We start from the raw sequence: 18,823 nt of genomic DNA, 5'->3' as shown, positions 1-18,823 counted from the left end.
GGGCCAGCAAGCCATGGTGATTAGGAGGGTTAATGCCAGCCCCATAGCAGTCCTGGTCCCCACCTGTTCTGCCACCAGGGCCACTTTGGGGTGTGACTGACCACAGGTGTCTACTCCACATGTACAGAGGGAGCTCCTGGCCTGAAGACCTGGGACCAGTTAGTACCAGAACCACATCAGGGTCCGGCCTAGAGGCTGAAAATGCCCAGTGCGTAAGAGACTGCCAAGACACTTTCAGTCTGGTATTCTGCACTACCAGTAGGGGGCAGCAGAGGGTTGCAGCAAGTGTAGCTCTGAGTTCAAATATCCCACTTTCATGTGCCTCTGAGATTTGCACGTGGATTGGCTCTCAGCCTGTTTTCTTGGATATAAAATGGGGATAATTAGGCTACTGCCCTGAAGTTTTTATTAGGGGATTAGATGAAGTCGTTCACAGCACAGTAAATACTTGATTAACACAGTTCCCACCAGGACGCCCTTCCAGGGCTTTTCCTCTTTGGAGGGGTCCTTAGAGGCCAGGGCTTTGGTAGGTGTTTAGGGAAAGGTTTGATGAATGAATAAATGATGGTATATACAGAGAGCGAAGCCCGGGTGGATACAGTGGGCTGTGGTTCTGACTGTGAGCAGGGCAGCTGATGACAGGGGCTGGTTCTCTCTCCGCAGTCTTTGAAGAGCCCGAGGACCCCAGCAACCGCTCCTTCTTCTCAGAGATCATCTCCTCGGTGTCCGACGTGAAGTTCAGCCACAGTGGGCGCTACATGCTCACGAGGGATTACCTCACGGTCAAGGTCTGGGACCTGAACATGGAGGCGAGGCCCATAGAGACCTACCAGGTGTGTGTAGAGGTCACAGCCTCAGGGCTGTTCTGTGTGGTGTGAGATCTCCCAGGAGCAGACCCCCGCCACTTCCTTGTGCTAAAAAACCCACAGGAAGCTGCCCACCCCTGGGGCTTTCTATGCTACATTGTAGATGAAGCTGCAGAGAGGCGTCCAGCCCAGCCACTGGGGTGGCTGAGGAGGCTCCTGCATGGGGCTGCCATCTGCATCTAGAACCCCAGTTTCCGGGGAAGGAGGGGATGAAGGGACAAAGAAAGGCATGAAGTCAGATGCCACCCCTGGCACCCACATCCTTATCAGTAAGTAGGTAGGTGTGACCCCGCCACAAACATCTGGGTGTGAATTGTGTTCAGTGGCAGTGTGAAAGATGTTTCTAAGACCCTCAGGGTAGCCTTTTGAGCTAGTGTGCAGGGTAGACTGCTGGGCACTTCTGAGGAAGCTCTCTATTCATCAGCCAGCCAAGTCTCTTGGTGGGGCACAGGATAAAGCTGACCTGCTGTTAAAATAACACATGTGCAGTGGAGCTTGGTATCTGGCAGGGGCGCCCAGGGGCAGGGAGGGAGGGATAGGGCTTTCTGGAGGCAGCTGCATTTGTGCTGGGCCTTGAAGGTCACCTAGAATTTGGATTGGCAGATACGGACTGAAGCATGCCACCAGAAACCCCAGCCCCACCCACGGGGCTGTGTGTATGTCCACACATGTGCCCATCACTTGTTTTATTCTGCTCTAGCAAAGAAAGATGGTATGTCCCGGTCTACAGACAGGGACACTGGGCAGTTGGACAGTGACCGAGGAATCTCAGCCCAGTGGTGGCAGGCCCAAAGCTCAGCCCTGCTTCCTGTCCTACCACAGCTGAGGAGGTGTGTCCAAGAGGAAAAGCTTCTGGAAGGGGCTCCTAGAAGCCACATGCTCCCAGGACATCTCCTAGTGACCCAGCTGCCCCTTTGTTAGCAGTGGGCAGGGCCTGTGGCTCCCCACTTCTCTAGGTCCTACCCTGTGTATTCTAGATAGGGACAGACCCTCTTGTGCCCCTCTGAAAGTGTCAGCAGCCCAAGATTGAGGCAGGAAACCACCTTCAAGCTGTGAGTGACTGAACCAGTGCCTTCCCAGCCTCCTGGGGCCATCATAACACTGTGATCAGCACAGGTTTTCTTAGGAAAGGGTGAGTGCGGAGCCTCTGGGCCTCTGAAAGCCTGTGGGGTCCCGGTGAAGAGGCAGCATTACTGTTTTGGGGACCAAGGGTTAACGCTGGATGCCTGGCTTTCTGTATAGCTGACCTACAGATTCTAAAATAGCAATGATTAATGACTACTCCCATTTGAGTCTTTGGAGGTGCCTTTTGTGTCCTGGAAATTGTATGCAGTGGGACAGTGCTTGGCCGACTTGCAGTGCTTGACAAATCAGAGCTGTTTCACTCCATCAAAAGGAGTCTTGGAATGGGCTGCCAGGAGAGGGATTGTCCCAAGACTTCATCATCATCCTCAGCCCATGGGGTTGTGTTTTGTTTTGTTTTTTTTGTTTTTGTTTTGTTTTGTTTTTGAGACAGAATCTCTCTGTGTAGCTCTGTCTGTCCTGGAACTCACTCTGTCTGTCCTGGAACTCACTCTGGAACCACACTGGCCTTGATCTCACAGAGATCCACCTGCCTCTGCCTCCCGAGTGCTGGGATTAAAGGTGTGTGCCACCACCACCCTGCTCACCCATGATTCTTGAAGACATTGGGTCCATAGGCATGGAGCACCCCTCATGACAGGTCCGGGAAGCCTGGTGCTCACTCTTCCCCATAGCTGAAGCGTTTCCTCCTGCCCCCAGGCAGCAGGCAAGGCTTGGCACACAGGAGGAGAAGATGCCACACCTGTGCTTGGATCTGCTCATGGCAGAGGTGTCTGGGCTGTTTGGTGTCCATTGCTCAGCCTGTGCCCTCTCCTCACCAGGTCCACGACTACCTGCGGAGTAAGCTCTGTTCCCTGTATGAGAGTGACTGCATCTTTGACAAGTTTGAGTGTGCCTGGAACGGGAGTGACAGGTGAGTGAGCCAGCGGCGGGCACCCAGCCTCCGGCGCCCTGCCTTGCCCCTCACCAGTCACCCCAGGAGGGATCTTTCCTGTAGTCGGTGGCCACAAAGCTGCCCTTGGCCAGGTCGAGGTGTGGACGAGGTGTGGGAGGCCTCCTCCCTAGCAGGCAGAGCTCTCAGACGCAAGTCCAGGTTGGGGAAGTGAGCTTTTTTTTCTTTACCCTTGTGACTGATGCTGACACCCACATTAACGCCCTGTCCTAGGGTGCTGTGGGGTTTTAGGTCAGGATCAGCCAAGCGCCTCCCACACTACAGGCCCTGTACCCCAGTATCTCCATCCCTAGGAGACAGAAAGGCATCGGGCCACCCACACGTCTCCTGCCATCACTCTGGCAGCCTCATGCAGGTCCTCTGGGGCTCACAACTTGAACTGGTGACCTAGTAGTGATCCACCTCTCCCGTCCCACAGTCTAGAACACAGCCCCTTAGTAACATGGTACAGGCTCCTGTGTTGCCACAGCCTGGACCCAGCACAGTGAGTGCGGATGGGGCCATTGCATCCTTCATCTTACATCATTCCCCTGTTGTACCCAAGAGCCTGCCCCCGCCTCACAGTTCAGAAGCTTTCCGGTTGGGGGGGCATTGCTTCCCTGTCCCCACTCATGCTTTATGAGGCCTCACAGGCCTCAGGCTCAGTTAGTTACCTGTGTGGAGCCTGGTAGGTGAGCCTCTCAGGGTCTCCTGTGGATGGACAGCCACTTATCCTGCCCAGATGAGGGAGAGAGGCTCCAGATGACCAGGGGAGCATAGCACCAGGCATGTTTTTGTACCAGAGTCTCTGAGGCATCACCTCCCTCCCCACTTTCCCTGTCCCTCCATCAGCAGGTGAGAAGTGGTGGCCCCAGAGCCTCAGCCCCAACTCCCCTCCATCCAGGGTGTGTATCCACACAGGCGGCATCTGCTTTGCCATTTGCCTGGGTGGCCAGGATGCTCCAGAACATCTGAGGTGGCCCGTAAGAGCAGCTGTGTTCGAGGCTGAAGCTGTAATTAGGGGCGGTGGTGACAGAGAAAGGACCACTGAGCAGAGAAAGTCACTCTGAGCAGGCCTGGACCCACATAGGGGCTGCTATCATTCCAAAGGTCCACCTGTTTTGCAGGGGCTCTTAACAGAACCGTACTGGACAGAGGGCATGTGTGGTGGTCCAGAGTGTCCACTGAAGGACAAAGATAAGGCAGGATATTAGGGTAGATGGCTCAAGGTTACCACCCACTGCCTGCACTGTATGTTACCACCAGGGGGCGCATGTAACCAGAGCGTGCCTGAGCCCAGCACAACCTCCAGCAAGCCTCTGACTGATGGGAGGCCCAGCGCAGGGGCTTAGCAATCTATTTCTGCCTGACACGTCCCATAGATGTGCTCCACCCCTCCTTTCCTTCCTGCACACCCATCCTTTATGACCCTGGGATTCTGCCGAAGCACCTTTAGCTTGCTCCGCTGTTGTCTCCTCCAGGAAGCAGCCCTGGTCCTCTCTGCCTTGTCCCACAGCCTCCTGGGCTTTCTGCCTGTATCTTGCTATTTATAAAATGACAGATTCTCATCGCCTCTGTCCTTGTCTCCTCCACCACCCCTGGAAGAGATGTCTGGTAGGAGGGACCTCAGGAGAGTGTCCAGTCAATGGATGTCTGTATTTCTGGGCGGTAAAGAGCAATCCGTCCCTTCCCTTTGCCTCTGGCTTCCTCTGAGCTTGGCCTGTCTATGGACCGGGACCTCATCCCAGAGGCCCAAGGGTAAGAGGAGAAACAAATTCCCCATCCCTTTAAGGCAAGCCTGAGGCCCACAGTCTGCTCTGCGGGACTCATGGGGGACATACACCTCTTAGTCAATGGGCCCGCAGAGGGCTGCTGTGTCACTCTCTGACATAACAGCCCTCGGTGGCACCTTCATCCCCCTCCAGCACCCTTGAGTGGGGGCCACAGGACCCGGCTTTGTTTCTGTTCCTGGTCTTTTACTCCAGCTGGGAACAGATGAATTCTCCTGAGTCAGCCCTCTGGAAAGTGGCTTCATGCAGCCTTGTGCCAACGTCTTAGGCTGAATCCCCCCCCCACCACATACACACACATGCATACACACACACATGCACACACACACACACATACACATGCATACACACACATGCACACACACACACATGCACACACACATACATACACACATACATACACACATGCACACACACATGCACACACACATGCACACACACACACACAAGGAGCTGCGTCCCTCTTGGCAGTGGTGTTCTGTGCTCTGCACACACAAGACTGGTGTAGGTCTATGTTTCTTCGTCAACCACTGAGATGATTCGAATTTTCTCTCTTCTGTGGAGCCCTCTGGTTATCAGCTTCTCCCTCTAGAGCTTTTCTCCTCCTCCTCCTCCTCCTCCTCCTCCTCCTCCTCCTCCTCCTCCTCTCCCCACAGCTTTTCCAGCCTCCCCAAGGCTGGAAACCCCAAATCCTTCCTCTAGGCCCAGGCCTGCTTTGTAAATGCATCAGGGAGCTATCCTACTCCATGCCTCACTAGATGAAGTCCCTGGCTAGCAGAAGGCACAGGGCAGAAGTCTGTTTCCAGGTCCCCTGGTCTGCTATGGCATTTGCCTCACCCTGTGTGACCCGTGCAGTGAGCATTCATTTATTCATCGGCTCGGCCCCTCAGGTTGTGGAGGGGAGGGAGGGAGGCCCGGCAGGCTGAGAGGCTCTGGGACAGCCACAGTTATATCTTAGTGTCATCCCTGTCTCTACTGCTATGGCGGCTGCAAGCAAGGACTGCTTCCCTTAGGCTATGTACAAATGATGGGAAGTACCTTTCCTGCCTGCTGGGGCAACATGGAAAGGTCCTAAAGTAGAGATGGCAGCTGAGATGTAAGAGGGGGCCAGGGACGCCAGCAGAAAAGTGGCAGAGAGGCGGACACCGCTCCCCTGTCGCAGGAGTGACAACCCATAGCTCCAGAGTGTCCCTGTCCCCTCTGTCTTCCCCCCACTGACCCCCTCCTCTTCTCTCACCAGCGTCATCATGACAGGGGCCTACAACAACTTCTTCCGCATGTTCGACCGCAACACCAAGCGGGATGTGACGCTGGAGGCCTCTAGGGAGAGCAGCAAACCCAGGGCAGTGCTCAAGCCCCGGCGCGTGTGTGTGGGTGGCAAGCCGGCGGCGTGATGACATCAGTGTGGACAGCTTGGACTTCACCAAGAAGATTCTGCACACAGCCTGGCACCCGGCCGAGAATATCATCGCCATTGCGGCCACCAACAACCTGTACATCTTCCAGGATAAGGTCAATTCTGACATGCACTAGCTGGTCTCAGTGGCCCTCCAGGCCACCTCTGTAGGAGGATGAGCGTGGTGGCCCTCAGGGGACAGGAGTCCCTAGGCTGGAGTTGCCTTGGATGGTAATTGCCAGTTTAAACAAAGGAAAGGGAGAAGAGCGTCAGTCACAGGTGATAAAATGGATGTGCCTGGTGGGCCTCGGTCCAGGGTTCCTTTGTTTACGGTCCTTCTGCCTCAGGCTGGGCCTTTGTTTATTATCAGGACTTTATTCCTGTCCAGGGGTGATTTTTACTGCAGTGGATCAGTTGCTATCAGGGAAAGTTAAGCTGGTCCCTGACAGGGCTCCAGAGAAAGAGTGAAGCTCGCAGCCAGTCAAGATCTGTGCCAGCCACGTGCTCTGGCTCAGAGCTGCTGGCTCCTGTTGGATTTTGGACAGTGCATTTTCATTGAGTGATGGCAATGCCAACTCCTCACTGGGGTGTTGGGGAGGTCTTTTCCGTATCCTAGGGGCCAGGCCAGGGCAGGTCCTGAGAGGCAGAGCTGAAGTCCTCGGGTTAATCGTGAGGCAGGGCTAGGTTCCTTGGGTGGCTTTTCCAGGCTGGGGCAAGTCCTGAGAGGCAGGACTGGGGACCTGTGTGGGCTGTAGCCCTCACCTCACTGCCGTCCATTTGTGAGTGCCCACTGCACGCTGGGCATGGTGCTCAGTCCATAGTGGCTGTGGATGGATCCCCACAGCCCACTCTGTGGTGGTGTTGCTGTCACTCCCCCACGCTATCCAGTCATCTTCCCACAGCTGACAGTGGGTCCTGTCCCTGACTGCAGAATCCTCTAGCCCGTGAGGCAGGTGCCCACTCATTTCCATAAGTCCCAGGCTCTGCTGGAGCTGGGGTGTGGTTACCATCCCCTTTGTACATAGGACGGAAACTAAAGTGGAGAAACGGGGGTGTCTAAGGAGTCACAGCCCGAGGGCTGAGTTGGGGTTCCATGCAGGTCTTTCCACGGGCTCTTTCCAGCCCCACCCCCATTGATGACTGGTTTCCAAGCAGCATCCCCATGGAAGTTTCTGGAAGGGAAGTATCTCCATCTTGTGACGTCAGAGCAGGTGCACTGGCGACAAGATGACATGAGAGAGAAGATGGAGAAGAGCTGCAGTGGCTCCCCGCTCTGCTTGGTGGCATCCGGACATGCTCCCAGATGCACTTCACCTACATTCTACCTGCAGCTTTCTCTTCACCCTCCCAGCCGCTCCCCAAGGAGGTTGCATGCAGCCAGGCAGCCCCAGAGGACATTCACTCAGACCTCCCCAGAGGCACAGGTCATTGGCCGTTCACAGTGATCCCTGCTCCATGCTCACTCCTGGAATCCCAGAACTGCAGGGCTTGGCATTTTGACTCTGGAAGCAGACAGCAGAGGGGCTTTAGTTTTTACAACGTGAACTGCCACCCAGGAAATGGAGACGCAACGGAGCTTTTTTTCTCAGTGGATCAAGGTATCCTTGTGTGTGTCAAAGCACAAACCGCATGCACACTCACTTCCGGCCATGTATTTACACAGAAACTGGGTCCATTACATTTTTGGGTTTTTTTATTTTTATTTTTAATCAACGTGAATGAAGAATGTTTATCCATCACTGTAAAATTCAGGCGCTCTGGACAGTATTATATGTACATATTGACCCTGGTTAAAGTGAGGAATCAAAAGATCGGGCGACTTTCCCCTCTTGTAAAGAAGTGGAAGAATGTGGCCAGTTGTACATAAATCCCATTGCAGCCAAAATCCAGGTGAGAGGGCCTTACGCACTGGCCTGGATCTCCGGCACACCCGCTTGCCTTTGCAGTTTGGCATCAGAGGGGACACTTGCCTTGGGGGCTAGCTGCTGCTGTGAGGCCACAGGTGTGACACGTACCATCTTCAAAGTCAAATCTCACGTGGTCTGCAAAAGGAGGGGTCTTGCACACACCCCTAGATTCTAGACTTCTGTTTTAAACATTGGGTACCAAAGTAGGAAGGAAAGAGAGAGACAGAAAAAGATCTCAGAAGAAAAGCATGTCTTTGGGACCCCAGGAAATCACCCAGGTCCAGAGCGGACTGCAAATAGTAATGTGTGTATTAACTGGGGAAGCAGGTGCGGAGGGGGAGGGGCAGCGTGAGGAATAGCAGAAGGACCAGAGCCAAGCCACAGACTTCGCCACCTTACTCTGCTTAAGTTCTCTGGTCTTGAATATGTGGCATTCCCGTCATCATCGCGACATTGTTGGGTTTTGAGTTCGTCTCTTCTGCTTTGGTTCCTCTCTGAGGGCGGAGCCCCCGGAGGGTGTTGGGTTTGTCCGTGCTGGTGACATAGTCAGGCCCAGTCATCTGGGGTTCTGTGGCTCATAGGTGCATTCTTGTTTTCTTCGGTGTCTCACAAATTATCCAACTGTTGAATAAAATTATAAATATGTTAATACCAGCTTTTTCCAATAAAATAACAAATGTTACATCTAAGACAAGGCTCAGAAGGCTGCTGTTAGAAAGCTGACCTGGGAGGGGGAGCTGGCGGGGTGGGGTGGGGTAGGGAGCGGCTCCCATCAAGACTGGGCCGCATCTGTCTTTTTGGCCCGGATCCTAACCCAGGTGGAGGAAATGGAGTCAGTAGGGACACCAGGCCTACAGGTGCCTGGGGGAGGGGTCCCCAGGTGGTGCCCGCAGAGCTTGGCACGTGTTTTATAATAGGTGGCCTGTCTCCCTCTGGAGCAGGTGGGTATAACTCACCACAAACACAGGTAAGGACACTGAGCTCAAAGAAGAGCATTACCCTAGTATCCCAGCTGCATGTGCTATCTGAGGCTGGCCTCAGCTCTAGTGTTCCTCGGTGGCCCTCACCCTGCAGAGGCCTTGGCTTCTGGGAATGGACAGCTGTGGAGAGGAAGGCCATACCTGGGCCTCTGGATTGTCAGGGAGTCAGGGCTTCCCCCGCCCTGTATCCCCTGAAGCCCTAACCCCTCACACTCAGGAAGGAGGCAGAGGTGGGGCTGCGGCTGCCGTCTGTCCACAGCCTCCAGGTCAGCTTCAAGATGAGATGGCCACTTCCTGGCTGTGTGTCATTTGGGTAACCTCTGACCCATATGTGTAAACAGAGCATGGCTCCTCGGGACCTCTGGGTGACTAATGAGATAAATACTCCATCATGGAACCTCAGGGTCCCTGAGCAGGCTGCGGTAGTCCCGGGTAGCCTAGGCACCATAGGATGCTTCTCACAGAGTGTGGACAGAGTATTGTCACTATACCCATTTCATATAAGGAAACACTGAGGCTCCGAGGTGACTAAGTACCATGTCTGAATTGGTAGAACTAGTAGGTGGTGGGTCAGGATTCAAACCATCACTGCCGAAGTGCCAGCACCGTGTGGATGCTCAGGTTGGCATCTGATAACGTGACCTCAGCCCACCCAGTCTAACTTCAGCTACAGCGATGGAGCACCATCACTGGTGTTGGTGGCTGTTCCCACGGTCTTTGAGGTAGAGGGACCATCCTGGATGACGCAGGCGGTCCCATCAGGTCTCCTGAGCTCTCCATGGTCGGGGGCTATCCCACTGTGACATCAGGAAAAGTTCAGAGAGGCACAGCATAAAGACAGGACAGCCATGGCTGGCTGGAGAGATGGAGGAGGGGCCACAGCCACACCAGGAAGCCTCTAGTCTCTCATTGGCCTGGGGCTTGCCAATGATTCCCAGGGATCCTCCTGTCTCTTCCAGGGTGCCACCGTGATTTTTTCCCCAGGGATTCCAGGGATCTAACTCAGGTCTTCATGGTTGCCTGGCAACCATTACTGACTGAGCTATGTCACTGCTGGAGCCTCCAGAGGACTGGCTAACTCCAGGTTAGCCCTGCCAACCTCAACTTCTCCCACCGAGAGCCACATTGGACCTGAGACCTCCAGACTGTGCAGTGATGATTGTGTGTTCTTCTAAAACACCGGGTTTATAGCCGTTGGTCATTGAAGCTCCAGGCCAGTACACTAGTACCTTCCTCAGGTTACCTAGGAACATTCCCACCTCCCTTCATAGACAGGATGCTCAGGGAGGCCCCAGGACTTACCCAAGCTGCCCAGCACAGAGCAGGCAGCAAGGGTCAGAACTAGATCCACCCTGACCACACCTAGGCCTTCCTAAAGGGAAAGAGGGTGGCACTCTCCTGAAGAGCTGAGTGGCCAGAGGTGGGGAGGAATGGATCCCAGGGCCAAAACTTGAAGAGTGGAGGGGCAGCTGGCCTGCCCTAACACTGCACCCTGGACAGGAGACAGGGCTCCCTGATGCCCTGGGGAGGAGCTTTCCAGGACTTCATGTAACAGTGCTCAGGCTTCCAGAGCCTTCCAGCTGCCATGTGCCCTTTGAAAACAAGCTTGCATTGTTAACCTCTCCACAGCCCTATGAGCCCTGGGTGATCCCTGCACCTGTTGGCCCCTTCACTCCGTGTCATTGGTAAGAATAGGGACTCCTCTGGGTCTGCAGAGATGTGTCTGTCATCTGATGGATGCTGTGCAAACATGAGGAGCTAGGACCCATGGGGAAACACACACTTGTAAACCTGGCACCAGGGAAGAGGAGACAGGGGGATCCCTGGGACTAGTTCCCACCCTGGGCCAGCTCCTGGAATCAGCAAGCCCCAAGCCAATAAGAGACACTCAAAACATAGGGTGGCAGCTCCTGAGGTACAATATCCAAGGTTGGCCTCTGGCTTTCACATGCACAGGCACACACACACACACACACACACACACACACACACACACACACACGAGTAGGGATGCCTCTGAGCCATGTGCAGTACTAAGAGTTGTGTGCCTGTCTCAACCATCAATGTGTCATCCATATAGGAGATGGTAAGGTGTTAGAGGCTACTCATTGCCATGCTTGTACCAGGGTCAGTCCCCAGAGCCCCTGGTCAGAATGCTCATACTGTGCTCTGGACTCGCCAGCTGCCCCAACAGCATGGGGCCCACAGGTGTGCTGGTGGATGTTTCTAGCCATCATCCAAACTTTTGCCATGCCTGGAGCTATGTAGTAGTGCCCACTGATGGAGACCCTAAGGGCCCAGCCACTCCACACTGCTTAGTTCTTCTTATCGTGAATCCACCCTTGTTATGTTAGTCCTCACACCGCAGCGATGAGGGACTTGAGGCCCAGAGAGGCCTAGGGACTGCACGTGGCTGCACCGTAAAGGCAGAGGCCGGACAGGAACCTGGGTCTCTGACACCTATGCAGGCACACGGTCTAGAGGAGCACGGGAGGAACATTCTTCCTGTTTCAGAATAGCTCTTTCTGAGTTGACACTCGCCAGCCACAGGATGATGCACAGCCAGCAGCCCGAACCAAAGGGAGTGTTTCCATTTCTATGGGCATCTGCCGGCTTCCCTTAACTGTATGCCCCGAAAGGTTGCTGCACAGTGGCTGTGGCCATTCTGATGAAAACCACCATTGCCAAAACCTGTGAGCCCTGGGTGATCCCTGCACCTGTCAGCCCCTTCACTCTGTGTCATTGGTAAGAATAGGGACTCCTGTACACCCCAAAAGGTTGCTGCAAAGTGGCTGTGGCCACTCTGATGAAAACCTAAATAGCTTTCCAGGCCTAAGCTTAATAGAGCACCTAGGCAGAATTATTAAGGGGTATGTGTGTGTGTGTGTGTGTGTGTGTGTGTGTGTAGGTCAGAGGTCAACCCTGAGTGCCCCAGGATGCTTCTGTCTTTGCCTCGCCAGCTCTGGGATTACAGGTCCATACCACCACATCCAGGTGGTTGTTGGTTTGTTTCACAGTGGTGCTAAGGATTGAACTCGGGTCCTCACGCATATGCAGCAAGCCCCTTTACTGACTGAGCCTCCTCCTGGGCCCCCACAACCACCAAGTTCTAACTGACCAACCTTGCAGAATCTTCAACACAGACTTTTTTTTTTTTTTTTTTTTTTTTTTTTTTTTTTTTTTCTGGGAGCTTCAGTTCACAGGGCACAAGAATGCTTATGGGAAGGTCACATCTGGCCCCAACAGACAAAGCCCAGACCTTTGTCCCCATCGAGGGGGTGTCAGAGCAGGAGGATAAGTGAGGGCCACACAGGTGATGGGTTCCACATCTCTATACCATGGCTTAGCTTCAGGATGTCTGAAAATTACTAAGTCCTGGCAGTCAGGAGTATTGCCTCTTCAAACTTCATTAAACAAATGGATACAAGAGTGATGGAAACATCTAGAAAAACAAATTTATTCAGAAAAAAAGCTGATGTGCTCACCTTTGTTGACAGCCGTGGGGTCAAAGCATTCAAGGCTCCTTGGGCTTTTTGGCATTTATCTGTGTACCATTTGTGGGCAGTACCCGTGGAGGCCAGAAGAGGGCCATCAGCGCTCCCAGGAACTGGAGTTACAGCCAGTGGGAGCCAGTGCTGGAGGGTTTATCCTTAGCAGCTGCTGCTGCGTAACAAACTGTCCCCAATAAGCAGCATAAAGCTATGCCAGTCATCACCTCCCAGTTTCAGAAGTCAGTCTCCAGGAGGAGACAGGCCCTGGTCAGAGGAATTCACAGTCAAGCTGCATTTCCAGGGAGTGGGGGAGAGTTATCACATGGATGGAGGCTGCTCTGTTTGCTTGACTGACTGTGGGGTTGAGGGCTCGATCCATTAGCATGCAGGCCTCTCTGTAGAGTCATCCGGAGCCCCTGTTCTAGGAGGAGCCTTGCTCAGAGCCACCACCCCTTATAAAGGGTCTGCTCTCTTTGTCACATGCTACTGCTTAGAGACCAGTCCACCGCACTAGAGCAGTTCCTGCAGGTGTGTGGAGACCATGGACCATTGTGGAGGCCACCCCAGGACCTCAGCAAGAAGAGACAAGGAATACGGCCTCGAGTTATTAGGCTCAGCCTGGGCCCTGGCAGCCACCCACCCTTAATGGGGCAATTATACACAAGCACAGCAAAAAGCAGAGAAAGGGATTTATTCACTGTGGCCACACTGGAAAATGGAACAAAGATGTCCAGTGACCCCCCCCCACACACACACACACACGCAAGTCCATTTTCAGGGTTCTGTCATGAAGTCAGTTTTAAGTAAAGAGAAAGAGGTGTGCATAACTCAACAGTCCTGGTCAAGGTGTGACATCCTGCCCATCACTGCACCATCACTGGCTCAGCTCCAGTATCTTTTGCACGGTGGTCTGACGAGCTGTCAGAATTGGGTACCATCTCTTCCTGGGAGATAAGCTCCCCCTCTGCCTGGCACCAGGCTTCAGCCTTTTCCTTCTCCTAGGATGAGACTCCTGGGCAATTCCCATCACTTGGAAACCATTGTTTCAAGAAGCTGGTGGAGGGGGTACGGGGGGGGGGGGGCGGTGGGCGGTGTGTGTGTGCCGAGGGTTCTCTCTAGAATACCTTCATTTCTGCAAGGTTGGTAATGTATGACACCAGGACACATTTGACTCTCTTGGGAGCCTTCTAGACCCAGAGCCAAGCTACTTGGCATGCCAGGATGAGATCAGCCCAGGGACCTGGGAGAAAACGCCTGGGCGACAGTGTCCCATGCAGTAGTCCATCCTGATGATTGAATAGGAAGACAGGGCGGGAAGACGGCTCAGCAGTTAAGAGTACTAGTTTGCTCTTGTAAAGGACCCAGGTTCAGTTCCCAGCACCCACACAGTGGCTCACAAGCATCTGTAACTGCAGGTCTAGGGGATCCAGCGCCCTCTTCTGGCCTCTGCAGACACCAGGCTCACATACAGTGCATATATACATATGGAGGCAAAACACATAAAATTATATATATATGTATATATATATGTGTGTGTGTGTGTGTGTGTGTGTGTGTGTGTGTGTGTTAAAATAGAAAGAAATGAACCTTTGTTACTATCTGAAAAAACAAACAAACAAAAAAAAACCACCCTCTAGTCAGAATGAAGCCCAAGCCCATTGAGTCTGGGTTCTTGATTTTCTTGCTCACTGAGTCCTTCCCTAGTTTGGTTCGGTTTCACCCAGTCTACCTTTCAAAGTAACACGCTCAAGTTCAACCACTTGATACACAGATGAAACAAAGTTTCTGGGCCTCCAGCACTGTTGCCTAGCAACCAAAGCTTTCGGAGCTGGAAATCATCATTGGCGTGCAGAGTGACTGTTTCAGTGTGGTCCTCGGAACAAAGCTCAGCTATCTTTACCTGTCACTGTCAGGATTAGTCAGTCACATGGCCAGCTGACTCGACGGGTCTCAGAGAGAAAGCTGGGAGTCTGTATAAAAAAATATCCCCAAAGTCCAAACATGGGAAATAGAGAAGTAAGAGCAGTGAGTATTCACGGTATTGTCTGAAACACTGTGAAGGGACAGACGGCAATGTCCTTAGGAAGTCAGTGTCTCTCTGCCATCACCCAACTGTTCATCCAACACCTGTCCTCAGGGCCCACTGAGTGCAACAGGGTGAGGGAACTTGGATTCTGAACTCAGCTTCGACACTGGCTGTGGACCTGAGGGATGTCACCCTAACCTGATGAGTTCTACCATTTGTTCCCGTCTGCAGACCTGGAGGACACAAGCCCTGCCTTGAGGGGCTACTGCTCCCCCATACCTTGTGCCTGACCCCTGCAATCCTGCTGCACAGTGCCATTGGGTCCTGGCTGTCCCAGAGAAAAGTGAGACAGTCTGCAGTGCATGCTGGGACTTGGAGGCCAGGCCAAGAACAGCAGCAGCTGCAGAGAGTGGTGGGGACTCAGGAAGAGGCTACAGGGCAGGGAGGGCATTTGAGTTGGAGCCTGGAGCCAGTGCCAACCGGAAGTGGCCTAAGGCATCCATATTCATCTCAGGACCCCTGGCATTGCCAATGTGGGGTCTGGCCAGGATCTGGATCCCCTGGACAGACCAGCAGGAGGGCCATGGGTATTTGTTACTCCTGGCCAGTACCACCTCACTCTGCTGGTCTCTGGGTTGGTATGAGGCGTCTCCCAGGGGCTGGAAGATGAGTGCTGTTGGTTGTGAGATACCACATCAGCCCTGTGGCATGAAGACTTTGAATAATAGCACACAAAATGGGTTCCCATCTCTGCATGGAAGTCTGAGCTGGGATAGACTTTTGCCTGGTGACTTTGGACTCTTTCTCAGCTCTTTGTCACCGAGGTTTGTCTTTGTCCCAACAGTTGGACCATGATGACATGTGAGCGTAAGGGCAACAGGTCCTCTGTCTGTCCGTGGTGTGACCTGGACATTGACTCTATCTGTTCCCTGGCCATAGGGAGCTGCAGGTGTAAAGTTCCCTGAGGTGGGGGGCGGTGGGGGAATAGGGGCATGCCTGAGTTGAAGATTCTAGTAGGTTAGTTGACTGATTAGAACTCTGTGATTGTGGAGAGTTAGAATGTTGCAGATCCAAACCAAATTATCACGGAATGTTTGAAGTTCCCTTACTGGCTGTTTATTGCCCAACCCTGTGCCCTACCTGCCATCCTTATGACCATCAGATGAACTCCTGGAACACATGTGTAGCAGACTACTAGCTTCCATCAACCAAAAAGCTAAGCATTTCATCAGGTTGCATCTGAAGCCTATAGCAGGGATTTCCCCCCTTGCCCACCTCTCTTCCCCCACAGTGCCTTCGTTTCTGACTTTGTTCTGCAGCTCACACAATCTCATGAGACCACTTCCGTGGTGGGACAGGTCCTAAAAGGACACCCTGAAATGGTCATGGCCCCAGCCACAATCACTCATATTGGGCTCATAATAAACCCTCTTATTCCTTTTGAAGCAAGAGCTGGGTTTTGCATCAACACACGGGGCAGCTGGGTTATGAGATTACTCTTGGGCATCCAAAGGCCAGCTTAAAACCAGGTCCTCACTATCATGGAGGAAGCGGCCCTCGGGGACACCTACCCCACTGTTCCTGCCTCTGTTCACTAGGGTGCTGCACCCCGGGGCTCCCACAAACCTTAGATTTCAAGCTGGGTCTCAGCACCTCCAGCAGGACTTTGGGGGAAGCCAGATTCCATTCCTGAGGTTTGCCATCAAGTGCTACAGGACGGACAGACAGACAGCTGTGATGTATGTTTGTGAGAGACACAGACTACAGAGACAATGGACCCCGAGAAACTGGGATTTCTCCCTAGTTACTCTGGAAGAAGGAAAAGGCTGGGGCCATGATGCCAGCCCGAGGGAGAGCTTTTCTGTCCAGAAAGATTTTATACAATTCTGACAACTTGTCAGGCCACCTTGCAAGAGAAACTGGAGCTGGGACAATGAGTGGGATACCCTGACCAGGGCTTATACATAGCTCTGTCCCTCTATCTAAATCTCAAGTCCCCTAAAGCAATGGGTTTCCACCTTCCTAATGCTGCAACCCTTTAATACAGTTCCTTATGTGGTGACCCCAACCATAAAATTATTTTCATTGCTACCTCATAACTGTAATTTTGCTGTTATTAATGATAATATAAATATCTGTGTTTTCCAATGGTTTTAGGCAACTCCTGGGAAAGGGTCATTCAATCCACAAAGGGGTCGCGACCCATAGGTTGAGAACCATTGTCCTAGAGTTACTTGGAGAGGACTGTTACTAGATACCTTTCTTTTTCCAATGTGTTATTTCCAAATAACCCCCTTTCTCTGCTTTCTATTCCTCGTGTGTTTAGTTGGCCTATGGAGGGTGGTGCCCAGGCCTGTGTAGTAAGGGCTTCCAGGACCCAGGTTCTGCCCCTAACAACTCTGTTAACAGTTGATCCTTGGCACGGAGCATGAGTCAGCTTCTGGACCAAGAGTGAGCATCCTGTTGACAGCCCTCCTGAGACAGCTCTACCGTGGATCTGGCCTATAGGGTGGCAGTTGGATCGCAAGGCAGCAGGACCAGGGCTGTGCAGGTCTGAATGAAGGAGGCTGCACCCCCAATCAAGACCTGCCTGGAAGGAATGGGGCCTGGGACAGAGACTTTGCTTTGGCTGGAAGGTCTCAGACCACATGTTGGGGTCAGAACCCTTAGGCGGCAGGTCTCTCCCTGATGAAAACCAACTTTCAAGACTGGTAGGCAAAGAAAAGACCCAAGGATGCCTCCAGAGAAGTTTTAGAGTCTGGAGCGGGAGATCTGGGGATGGGGAGCCTGCCACTAGCCCTATCTACTCTCAGGTCTCCCTAATGGTTGCATGGGATGCATTCAGGCAGCTAGCTAATGTAGACAAGAATAAATATTTCCGACATAAGTCACAGATACTGGGGGTTTGGGTTAGACGGCCGGGAGGAAGGAGGGCTGCTTGCGTGCTGGCGTGCTGTGCAGACAGCCAGGAGCCACGTCCGCTGTTTGGATCTGGTCATTTAGCTCAGCTCCAATCTAAACATTGCTGTTTTCAGTTTTAAATAGGAAGCCGGCAAGGACGTCACAGTGCCTCTGGCCCAAGGCTCTGCCTTTGAGGAATGCTCTCCTTTTAAAAGGTCCCATGTTTATGGAGGGTTTATTGATGTCTTGTGATCACCTTCCCGGACAATCAGCTTTTCTCCCCCTCAAAACAGCGTGAGTCTGATGCTGCGTGGGGCTCAGCAGCTGCCCATCAACCGGGGATGCTGCCTCCATGTAGCCATACGTTTTCTCAGGTCCTCGCCCAGCCCACACCTCCGGACTGGAGAGCAATGCTTCTAGCTACACGCCAGGGTGCTGTATGATACCCCATTTCTGCACAGGGGTCATTGCAAAGAAGCTCTGAGAAGTGCTGTCCCAGACAGGGACATGGAGGCTGTGGACAGCCGCCCTTGCAGGGCTCTTGGCCACACGAGGGTTTGAAGTAGAGTGAGAGGTGGCACCCAGAACCCACGACTAGCTCGGGTTCTCCCCGTGAGTCCACTCCACTCCCAGGGGATACCAGTCATGAGGTGATGGTAGCAGTGTGGTGGCCCAGGGGCAGGCCTATGTGAGTTCCGTCCTGGCTCTCTGAACCCAGTCTTTCTTGTAGATGAGGTTGTCACAGACACCCCCATCCATGTGGAGACGAACTGAGGTCATCTGTGCTTTGTAACAAGAGTCCCAGACAATCATGATGACTGCCTAGAAATCAAGTGGCAGCTTGGTGGCTCACCCGTGTGATCTCAGGACTTGGGAGGTTTGGGGTAGCAGGATCACTGACTTTGAGGCCAGCCTGGGCTACATAGTGAGTTTCAGGCCATCCTGAGCTATGTACACAGTGAGACCCTGCAAAACAAAACATAACACCAAAGAGGGGCACATGCCTACCTGGAGCCCATCCTAGTTAGCTTTAACTATCAACTTAACACAGGGTTGAATCACCCGAGAGGGAGGCTCAGTTGATTGCCTATGGGGTTTGTCCTGACTGTTAAAAGATGGAGGAGGGCCCAGGCCATGGTGGGCAGCCCCATTCCCTAGACAGGTGGTGCTGGGCTGTATAAGAAAGTTAGCTAAGCATGGGTCTGTGAGTGAGCCTGAGAGCGTACCACCAAGCACAATTCCTTTATGGTTCCTGCTTCCTTGGCTGTGAGTGAAGAATACTAAGCAAGCCTACCTAAGCTCCTGCCCCGCCCTTCCTCAATGGCGGACTATGACTTGCAAATAACAAGGCAAATAACCCCTTTCCTCCCCTAAGTTGCTTTTGGTCATGGTGCTTGCCACATCAATGAAACAGGCCAGGCGCAGCGTCCTAACTTGCCCAGTCCCCTATGA

The 18,823-nt window shown here is 53.1% G+C and overlaps 1 protein-coding gene across 1 annotated transcript in view; it reads left to right on the top strand.

The window, feature by feature from the left end:
* The window catches only part of Ppp2r2c (protein phosphatase 2 regulatory subunit Bgamma), a 95,048-nt gene extending 86,426 nt beyond the window's left edge, over positions 1 to 8,622 (top strand). The window contains 4 exon segments of the mRNA XM_052736085.1: positions 664 to 833; positions 2,771 to 2,862; positions 5,911 to 6,052; positions 6,054 to 8,622. Of these exon segments, the coding sequence (XP_052592045.1) occupies positions 664 to 833; positions 2,771 to 2,862; positions 5,911 to 6,052; positions 6,054 to 6,203 (554 nt within the window). The 3' untranslated portion in view covers positions 6,204 to 8,622.
* The last annotated feature ends 10,201 nt before the right edge of the window (positions 8,623 to 18,823 follow it).

Source organism: Peromyscus californicus, unplaced genomic scaffold (genome assembly GCF_007827085.1).
Source record: "Peromyscus californicus insignis strain IS unplaced genomic scaffold, ASM782708v3 Scaffold_13__1_contigs__length_99412109, whole genome shotgun sequence".
Lineage (NCBI taxonomy): Eukaryota > Metazoa > Chordata > Mammalia > Rodentia > Cricetidae > Peromyscus > Peromyscus californicus.
The sequence above is the reverse complement of the archived record's forward strand: the minus strand, read 5'-3'. Positions and strand labels throughout refer to the sequence as shown.